Source organism: Microtus ochrogaster, assembly GCF_000317375.1.
Source record: "Microtus ochrogaster isolate Prairie Vole_2 chromosome 14 unlocalized genomic scaffold, MicOch1.0 chr14_random_1, whole genome shotgun sequence".
NCBI classification, from domain to species: Eukaryota; Metazoa; Chordata; class Mammalia; order Rodentia; family Cricetidae; genus Microtus; species Microtus ochrogaster.
In genome coordinates this window covers 6,120,650-6,131,309 of record NW_004949096.1, presented here as the reverse complement: position 1 = coordinate 6,131,309, position 10,660 = coordinate 6,120,650, and the positions used below count along the sequence as shown (strand labels likewise).

At 46.5% G+C, this 10,660-nt stretch overlaps 1 protein-coding gene across 4 annotated transcripts in view; it reads right to left on the bottom strand.

Annotated features, from left to right (window-relative positions):
* Tcp11l1 (t-complex 11 like 1) overlaps positions 1-10,660 on the bottom strand; it is a 42,532-nt gene that overhangs the window by 6,345 nt on the left and 25,527 nt on the right. For 2 of the 4 annotated variants that reach the window (XM_026787746.1, XM_026787745.1), the window contains 3 exons: positions 9,745-9,941; positions 2,604-2,785; positions 139-382 (listed from right to left, as the gene is read on the bottom strand). In XM_026787746.1, the coding sequence (XP_026643547.1) occupies positions 154-382; positions 2,604-2,785; positions 9,745-9,941 (608 nt within the window). In that variant the 3' untranslated portion in view covers positions 139-153. Of the gene's footprint in view, positions 1-138; positions 383-2,603; positions 2,786-9,744; positions 9,942-10,660 lie in introns of those variants that run through there. The other 2 variants (XM_005364066.2, XM_013352735.2) reach the window with 2 other exon arrangements.

Sequence of the window (10,660 nt, the reverse complement as noted above, 5' to 3'; positions counted from 1 at the left end):
AGCATTCCTCCATGGCTCTTGCTTTAGGTCCTGCCTCTAAGTCCCTGCCCCGAGTTTCTGTCCTGCCTTCCCTCAGTGATGGAGTGGGACCTGACAATTCTAAGATGAACTAAATCCTCTTCTTCCCCAAGAGGCTTTTGGTCATGGTATTCATCACATTAATAGAAAGGAACTAAGACACCCTCCGAGTGACTGTCCCCCAAACGTACCCACGATCCTGCGAATGGGGTCGTCAGGGCTGGCCAGGGCCTGAACCTGGCCCTTGAGCACAGTCTCCTCATTGGTGGAGAATGGGGAGGGTCCACACAGGGAGAGGCAGCTTCTCACCTCCAGACACACCTTCTCCCCAATGGACGTCAGAGCATCCTCCAGATGGAAGGAACTAGAACAGAGGAGGGAAAGGGAGCCAGGAAAACAAAGCCCCATGATACAAAGTGCTAGTCACTTGCCCCGTCCTGGCAAGAGGGACAGCACCGAGTTTTGTGGGGACTCGTGGCTTTCTTCCCTGCGCCTTCACCTCCTAGACTGTGCATCCCTGGCTAATCATACCACGGTGGGTTTTGTTTGTCTGTCTGTTGACAGGACCTCATGTAGCTCAGTTCGTCTAAAACTTACTATATACCCGAGGATAACCTTGAACTTTGGATGTTCCTGCCTCTACTCCCCAAGTGCCGGGATTACAGCTGTGAGCTACCACACCAGGTTTTATAGCACTGGGGATGAGGGCTACGCGCATGTTACACACATACATGTTAGACGTGCGCTCACCGACAGAGCTACATCCCCAGGCCTCAGAGCATAGGGTGTTGCTCATGCCAATGTGACAAAGTAAGCTTGGGACAGACTTATATCTTCCAACACCTCAGAGGAACACACAGAAACCAGAAATTCGGTAGCTATGGGACAAGAGTAGGATAAACCCTTTCATTGAGTCCTCCTTTGCATCTTGGTTTCCTTTTCCCACGTGGAGATCAAGCCCAAAACCTCAATGATGGTAAGCACTTTGCCAACTGTATATCTCCAACCCTCTGCACCTGCTTTGGTTTGGTTTTTGAGACAGGCTCACAGGTAGCCAAGGCTAGCCATGAATTCCTGGTCCTCTTGTTTTACCTTTTAGGTGCCAGGATCACAGTATTTGCCACCATGACCAGCTGACATTAGACATTTTTAGAATGTCTAAACAATCCAGAAGAGAAAAACAAACATCCTTGTCTCCTTGGAGGAGCTGTGAGACAGGACAGGCTCCTGCTGCTGCCCCTGGGGGTGTTCTCTTCCCAGCTGCAGGCTCTCAGCTGTCTGCGGTTGCAGAGCAGCAGTCTCTGGACTTCTGGAAGTAGGGAGCAGGCCCAGGACTCGCTGCTGCTGCTGCTGCTCCATACAGCCCGAGCAGCCAGTGCTCTGGCAGGAAATGGAGGGGACAGCAAAGGCTGGACCTGGGGACAGCATCAGCTTAGACTTCAGATCAGCAGTGGCCTTGGCTGAGTCAACCACCTGTCACGACGTCTGAATATGGCCCACGTGGCACTGACCACACCTACACACTGTACAAACTCAGTAGTACAATCCTTCCTTTTGTAAGGATGAGCCAGTGTGGCTCATAACTTCAATCCCAGCACTCGGGAGGCAGAGGCAGGCAGATCTCTGTGAGTTCGAGGCCAGCCTGGGTTACAAGAACTAGTTCCACTCCAGGCACCAAAGCTAAAGAGAAACCCTGCCTTGAAAAAAAAAAAAAAAAAAAAAAAATACAACAAAGAACAAAAACAAAACCAGTAGCTCCTCTCTTCCTGCTGCCTGTGGATCTAGATGTAGAACTCGGCTCTTTCTCCAGCACCACGTCTGCTTACACGCTACCATGCTACCCCACACCTCCCATGATGACAGGGGACAGAACCTCTGAACTGTAAGCCAGCCCCAACTAAATGTTTTTCTTTGTAAGAGTCGTGTCTCTTCACAGCAGTAGAACCCTGACTCAGAGCCAAGGAGGTCAGGGCTGGGGTGCCTCTTAGAGTCTCTGCATGAGACCTTCTCAAACCCAGGGCTTTCTGGAAGTATTCAAAGCTACGACTGTGCTGTGAATCATGGGAGTCACGTCTGGCTATGTTCAGGGAGCACCTCCTAGAGATTTTACAATGTGAAGTTTGAGACATGATCAAATGACACATTCTCATGGCGGGCACAAGACTCCTAGGAGGTGTGTGCAAAGGGCAGGGTGTGCCCTGGAGGGTAAAGTTTGTTTCTTCTGTGATCTTTCTCTCCCAAGAGCCACACTGGACCAACTGGCTGTCCTGGGGCCGAGGCATAGGTTAGAAAGAAAGAGGTTAACACAGGGTAAGCTCCACCTTGGGAGACAGCTACTCAATTCCGTGTGTGAGAGTGTACAGGATTCGGAAATTGAATTGCTCACTGTGGGTCCTGAGCACAGACATCTAGAACCACAATCCCTAAGAGTCTTGTTAAATCTACCGCTCCCTGAAACTTGGGGCATGACAGCCATGACTGAACTGCAGGTAGGCAAAACCTTTTCTAAGCTCCTCAAGGCCTTGCACTGGGAAACTCCCATGGTGCACTACAATTCCATCCACTGTAGGGTCCCAGCCACTTACGGCAGATGCATGTCCATTAGCAGAATCTTCACCGTCATCTTGAGTTTCTCAGCAAAGTCAGCGTGGCCAGAGATTCCAGGGGCAGCGGTGCTGAATGTGACGAGCAGCACCGCTCCCAGGACGACCAGCTGCTCCAGCTGCAGTTGGAGCTCTTGGAAACGAGATTGGTCCATCAAAAGGGTCTGCAATGAACACACACGTCACTGCTGAGCAGAGACTCAGGCTGGCCAGCAGACGGCAGTGGCGCCACACCTCCGCCTGCTCTGTGGTGCCCTTTCACCCGGCATTCCTTTCGGGGATGGCAGAGCTCTAAGCATCAGCTCAGGCAGGCCTGGAGACAAATCCTGACTACTCTTTCACAGTAGTGTGACCTCAGGTAAGCTTCCTTTACTCTCTGAGGCCATGCAAAAATGGGGTTCTCTTTGTACAACTCCTTGAAAGAAGAAACCCGACCGGCAGGGGCGTGGCTGAGAGCAACAATTTCAGTAGAAGGGACAGTGGTAGGAAGGGAAGGGTGAGATGGAGCTGGAGTGGCCAATACCGTCCCACGTGTCCGGACCGATGGTCCCAGATTTGAAAGGGAAACATCCAAATCCTGTGACCCTATCTTTGTCCCCACAAACCAGGAAGTCCCCTGTGCCGATAAAAGGGAGGAGTTCCTTGAAGCAGAGCCTTAGTACACACAGCACAAAGGAGATTCTCACTGGGCAAGCTGGGCATGGTGGCTCCGCCTCTGAACTCCACCACCCTCCGTCCCCACAAACACACTCAGAAGGCTGAGTCAGGAGAATTGCTGAGTCGAAGGGCAGCCTGGGATGCGAAAGAGACCCTGTCTCAGGACCACAGACAAACAATAACAACAAGCACCTCAGTTAGGGAGATAAAGAAAACAATAAAAAATGACAGTGAGCAGAGCTGAGGGCCACACACCGCCCCTGAAGGTGGACTGCCTCTCGCATTAAAGAACAGTCTTTTCCTGCCAGAGACACCACAGTTAAAGAGCCCAGATCCCAGCCACTGGAGACAGTGAGGGCTGAGAGAAGAGCAGCAGGAAGGCTAAGTGGATGCTGATTGATTCAGTTAAGAGGTTTTTGATTGTTTTCTTTTCTTTTGGAGGATTAGGGGGGTATGGAGACAGGGTCTCACCATGTAGCTCTGGCTGTCCTGGAGCTTACTTTGTAGACCAGGCTGGCCCTGGACACAGAGAGATCCACCTGCCTCAGCCTCCAAAGCCTGGGATTAAAAATGTGCACCACCCACACCTGCCTTAGATCTGAGTTTTACAGGCTAATCAAGCAAGCTTTAGAAACCTGCTTTGCTGTAAGAAGCTAAATCCAAGATATTAGCAATTTAGGGTAAAACCAAATGGAGTGGGCTATGCTTGTAACCCTGGCATTGGGAAGGCTGAGTCAGGAGGACCAACTAGAATTTGGGGCTAGCCTAGGCTGCAGTGTTGAAAACAAAAACAAAACAAAATGGAGTCAGAGCCCAAACTTCTTAGAAGATAAACTATCTCTGAAGACCGCAAGGCCTCCATCATGAACAGCTTTGCTATAACAGACTTTCCAGCGGCCTCTTTCTGTCTCACTGCTAACGTGACTGTGACGGTGATACCACTTGACTTTGGCAGGACCTGACTTAAGGATGCAAAAGCTCTCCATGACTAAATGCCAAGAACAGAAGCAGTCCCAGGGAAAACCACCAGAAGCTTTCCTGCTGCTCCCAGAGCCTTGCTTTCCAACAAGCCAGCAGCACCTTGAGGGCCTCTCATGTACCGCAGGGCAACCAGAAGCAAGAGGAAAGTTTACAGCTTCTGAAAGGAAAGATTTATAGAAGCTGCAGGAGCTAAAGCTAGAAATAGGAACAGGGGCTTCAAAGAAGACCAAGGAAGCTACACAGCAGATTAGTTATGCCAGAAAAACGGAGACTCCCTCCTCACTCACCCCCTGGCATGACTGCGGCAGCTACAAGCACTCAGAAAGGCCCTGGGTCCGGCCCAGAGAGCCGAAGCCACAGTGTGCACAAGATGCAGTGCGGAAAGAAGCAGAGTGCACAGCAGCCAGAGTGGAAACAGTCACAGCGCTTGTCTGAGAAGGAAACGCAGTGTGTGCGCACAGAGCGATACTGACATGCTCCTTCTATTGTAAATTAGGAGGCTGCCTGGGAAAGAGATGTTTTCAGTCTACCTGACAATAGGCATAGACACGACAAAGTAGGTACAGACGTGACCTCAGTCATCCCCTGCTACCTAGGAAACAATGCTAAGCAAGTTTGTGTTACCTCTCCTTAGTTTACCTTGATATAAAAGCTGCTTGGAAAATAAACACAGGTGATTTCAAAATTTAAATGATCACTAAAACTCCCTCCCGATACTGTTGTGTAAATTGTGTCTTCATTTATTTCCTCCACTCTGGTATGAGAGATAATTTATGTCTGGGCTAGTCCCTGACATAATGGTGCCCAACATGGGGCTGATAGGTGACCACTGAAAAACATGGGAGAGTGACCAGACGTATGGGGGAGAGCATGAGGAAACCAGAGAACAAGAAAATTACACCACAGGTGGATCGCTGACTAACGAGTGTTCAAAAATAAGTAGTCGGGGGCTGGAGGGATGGCTCAGAGGTTAAGAGCATTGCCTGCTCTTCCAGAGGTCCTGAGTTCAATTCCCAGCAACCACATGGTGGCTCACAACCATCTGTAATGAGGTCTGGTGCCCTCTTCTGGCCTGCAGGCATACACACAGACAGAATATTGTATACATAATAAATAAATATTAAAAAATAAGTAGTAAAATTTTAAAAGAGAGAGAAGCAGGAAATAAAAGTCTGAAGTAAAAATGTGTACATAATAAATATAACTGTGGGACAAGGAAGAAGAATCAAATGTTCTACAATGACTGGAGAGATATTAAAGGGCAAGGGAGCCCGAGTACAGCAGCATCAGATACAAAAATTTTTAAATTTACAGAGCAGCTATGCCCTCGGTTTCCCGAGCACAGGACTTTAGATGCTGCGACATGGGAAGAAGTCGGGATAAAGATTCAACAACGTTATTATAGTTATGGACCAGACAGCGTCTCTGCAGATATGCTTTGTTTCTGGATGCTAATACAGAAAAGGTTGGACTTAAATCCCAAACAGCAGGAAATACTTCCCTCTGAGCCAGTTAGAAGGGAGACAATACCCTCCACGCCACTGGCGGAGTTGCTAGATGAATTTATGAAACTGAATGGTTACAATCAGTCAGAGCCTAATGACTGAGAGAACTATAAAGAGGAGTCTTCACCTCTCTTGTTAATAGCCAGCAATGCTGAGAGACAGGGACATGATGATAAAATCCAAAAGGAGCTAAAAGGCTTAAAAGAGGTGGTAACCTCAGTCGTGGAGACTAAAAACTCTGCAGATTCACGACTCTTACCAGAAGAGTAATTCTCTTCCTACTGTCACAGCTGGTTTAGATCGGCCTATGGTACAAAGAGCTCCAAAGGTGAGGCAGATGCCCAACATTAAAAAAGAACTCTCCTTTACAAGCTTGTGTCAGAGAAGCTGCTAATAGAGGGTGAGAAATGCAAGGATTTCAATTATTTCCTGTAATAGAGCAAAGAGAAGCTCAAAAAAATCTGCTTAGGATACATACTCCCATATCATTTAAGTTACCCAAAAAATTAAAAACTGCTTGTGCTCAGTGCGATCCAATGGCTCCATTCACTCAGATGCTATTTTAAAAATAGAGCAATAAAAGCTCTGCCCCCAGGGGATTAAATGCAGATAGCCAAAGCTTGCCTGTCAGAAAAACCCTATCTATTGTAAAAAACCAAATTTGCAGAACAGTGTCAGGCCGCAGCTGAGAGACAGGCCCAACAAGTTTCTGTTCCGTCTGAAATGCTTGCAGGTGAGGACCTCACACAGGGCAGACCAACAGACTTTAACATGGCAACATCTTCCATCTTCTAACAACCAGGCTGAGAAACTGTCTAATACAAGACAAGGACCAATTAAATTATTTCAAAACTTTGTCTCCAGACTAACACAGACATCTAATAGGTTAATTGGAGACACAGAAGCAGGACAGTTAATAAACAGCTAGCCTTTAAAAACACTAAGGCTGTATATAAAGCGGCTCTAAGACATTTTAAAAAGCAGGGTAACAGTGTAGATTATATTCAGATTTGCACAGATATCGGCCAATCAAATACACTCAGGGTCCCCCAAAGATTCCAGAACCCCTAGACAGTAGGCAGCACTCTAAAAACCATGATGCCCACATTCCCAAGAGATGGGTTGGGGTTTTTGGCCATTCTGTTGGTTATGGATGTTCATCATTTTAAGGGGGTTGGTACAAATTGTTATTGGTCATGATCAGAAAAAAAACTGAAGAAAAGAGATTAGATTCAGGGATTTCATTCTGAAAAGAAAAAGGAGGAATGCAGAACTGACAGGATAAAAGGGCGGATTACTGAATCTACTTTTAAACGAAAAAAGCAACTACTAGTCTTAAATATTTTTTTACTGTAGTATGAAATTTTGTATATTAATACAAATCTAAGGTTATTTTTTGTTATATGTTTTGTATTTATGTTTCTACTCTTGTTTAAGATATTTTGGTATACTGATACAAATTTAAGGTCATTTTTGTTAGAAAATACTAAACAAACATTTCTACCTTTTTTTTTTTTTGGTTTGTTTGTTTGTTTGTTTTTCAAGACAGAATTTCTCTGTCACTTTGGAGCCTGTCCTGGTATAGCTCCTAGAGACTGGGCTGGCCTCGAACTCACAAAGATCCATCTGCCTCTGCCTCCTGAGTGCTGGGATTAAAGGTTACCACCACCCAGCTATATTTCTACTGTTGTGTAAGGTATTATACCTAAGGAGCTCATTTAACAATGTAATGTAACATTTCCTAGACATTGAAAGTTACTACTACAAATTATTTAAGATAATAAAAAATGCAGGTTAGTAGTTAGTCACCAATAATAATCAAACTTGTTGTCATGTTAGATATGTTTTTAAGGTCAAACACATATATTTTAGCTAGACAAGTGGTCTTCAAACACTTCAGAGATCTACAGAATATGGCATTTAAGATATGTAATATGTTTTAATAATATAAGGCTTTTCATGACAGTGAGACACGTCTGCTATTGGTAGCACCGATCTACTTCGGAGATGATGGGCACTGAAGAATCTCCATACGGAGTTTGCTTTCTTTGTGGCAAAAGTTAGTCACTGCGCAAAATACTGCACTCAGTGGTTAAGAGAATTGGCTGCTTTTAACTTGGGTTTGATTCCCATCACCCACATGGTGGCTCACAACCGCCTATAACTCTAGCTCCAGGGGATGGAATGCTCTCTTCTTACCTCTGTGGGTATTGCACTCACATGCATAAACCCACACAGACACAGGCACACATAATTATGAAATAATAAATCTTAAAATAAAAAAAAAAAGCAACCTCAAAGCTCACTTCCCTGTGACATACCTCCTCAAACAAAGCTATACCTTCTAATCCTTTCCAAACAGTTCATAAAACATATGAACCTATGGGGGTCATTTTCATTCAAACCCACACATTGACTGATGGGTAGTCTCATCGTCTGTGGGGATGGAAACATTCTGCAATGAGAATGTTTGCACAATGGTGTGTGCTTTTAATTGCCACTCAACTGTATACTCAGAAATGGTAAAAAAAAAAAAAATGGTGAGCCAGGTGTAGTGGCGCACACCTTTAATCCCACCCAGCACTTGGGAGGCAGAGGCAGACAGACCTCTGTGAGTTCAAGGCCAGCCTGGTCTATAGAGTTTGCTCTAGGGCTAGCTATCAGAGAAAGAAAGAAATGGTAAACGTGGTATAAAAACACAGTGGGGCCTTCAGGATGGCTCAGCAGGTAAAGTCACTAAGTTTGAGCCCACAAGGCAATGGTGGAAGAAGAGAACAATTCTGAAAGCTGTTCTTTGACCACACACCACCCACAACAGCACAAACAAATGTAAAAACAAGCAATTCTTGATACAATGAAAAAATAAAATGATTAAGTACTGGTCCATGCCATCAAGTGTCTCCATTATGTTCCCCAGAGAAGCCAGACACAAAAGGCCCAAGCTGAACACTGCATTTATAGGAACTATCAGAGCAGACAAGTACAGAGACCAAAGCAAAACTGGAAGGAGGAGAAAAGTATGCTGATTGCCTGAGCCTGAAATACACCAGAAGCCACTGAGCTCTATAAACTAAGGGGGGGATTAGATCCACGGTCACTGTAGCATCACTCACAACAACCAAATATGGAGCCAGCTTAGATGTCCATCAGCAGTGGAGGGGATGAAAATGTGTTTCATATACACAAGGACATTTCATTCAGCTATAAAGAAGAATCAAATCAGCCTGGCATGTGACGCACACCTGTAATCTCAGCGTTCAGGAAGCATCAGCAGGGGAATCTCTGTGAGTCCAAAACCACTGGACTGCAGTGAATTCCAGGCCACCCAGTGCTACATAGTAAGAACCTCTGTGTGTGTGGGGAGAGAGACTCAGAAGTAACCACTCTTCTCTCTCATAGGCATGATCTACACTGAGGTGTGTGTGTGTGTGTGTGTTGAAGGAAGAAGGAACTTAAAAGGAGAGAGAAAGCTGGGCATGGTACGTACTCTTCGATCTCAGCACTAGCAGGCAGAGACAGGCAGATTTCTGAGAGTTCAAGGCCAGGCTGGTTTACAGAGCAAGTTCCAGGACAGCTAAGGGTACACAGAGAGAGACCCTGCCATGAAGAGAGAAGTGGGGGTAGTGAGGGAAACGAGAGAATAAAGGGGGAAGGGGAAGAGACCATACTGCAAGTTTTCTCGTGTGCAGAATGTACACAGATACAAATATACACAGCAGGGGGATTACAGGGAAAGAAAGGGGGCAAGCAGGAGAGAAAGAGATGGTACTAGAGATGAATGTGAGCAAAGTGCAGTAATACATACGAGAACGTCACAATGAAACCCACTGCACACGGAAACATTCATAAAGACGTTATTACAATTCCAAATGAAAAGAAGACGTTTTGGTCTGTGGCTTATATTAGAATACCATGATTCTTTCAGAAAAGCTGCGCTGTGTGAGACAAAGTCTGAATGGTTAAGTGCTAGCAGTACCTACCTCGGGGAAAGGTCTCCGGAAGTGGTCCCATTTCAGCAGCTTCAGGTAGGCATAATTCTGGACAGAAACAGGGGTCAGCACCGGAGCATCCCCTGAGCCAGCAGCCCCTCCCCCAGCCGGCAGGGCATGTTTGTACTTCTGAGTCAGAAGGTCATTTGAGGCCTCCTCCAGCCACTGGGTGACAAAGTCCAGGGAGTCTGTGGAAAACAGGGCTGTGTTCATCACTCTGACACTTGCAAGGGCACTTTTGGAATTACCTTAAGGAAGAGCAGCCCGACAGTGAAATTCAGGATGGAGAATGAACTTTGGAACCCACAGAACTCAATCCAGATCACAGCATTGCTCAGCGCTAGCTTCACGACCTCAGACAAGTCTCTCTGAATAGAAGGGGGTGGCGCACGCCTTTAACCCCAGCACTCAGGAGGCTGAGGCAGGAAGGCAGGCAGGCAGATCTCTGTGACTATGAGGCCAGCCTGTTATACAGAGAAACCCTGTACTGAGAAACCACAACACGACAAGCACGACACCGGCTTCACAGGCTGGTGGAGCTAAAGAGCCAGGTCTGCCCCTTCCTCCTTTCTGTCTTCTCTCGTTCTGACCACTGCATCAACGACTGCAGCTCTGAGGGATGATGCCCAGACAAACAGGACAAGACACCAGCTGGAGCCCCTGTGTACACTTGCACTGACGGCTGTATCAGTCAGGATTGCTCACAGCCTGGTGGTGTCTGCTGTGTAACTCACCACATGGGGAGCACTGCCAGTGGAGCCCTCAGTGCTCTCCGGGGCTTTCTTTCTTTTCTTTTCTTTTCTTTCTTTTTCTTTTTCTTTTTTTTTTTTTGGTTTTTCGAGACAGGGTTTCTCTGTCCCGGAACTAGCTCTTGTAGACCAGGCTGGCCTCGAACTCTCAGAGATCC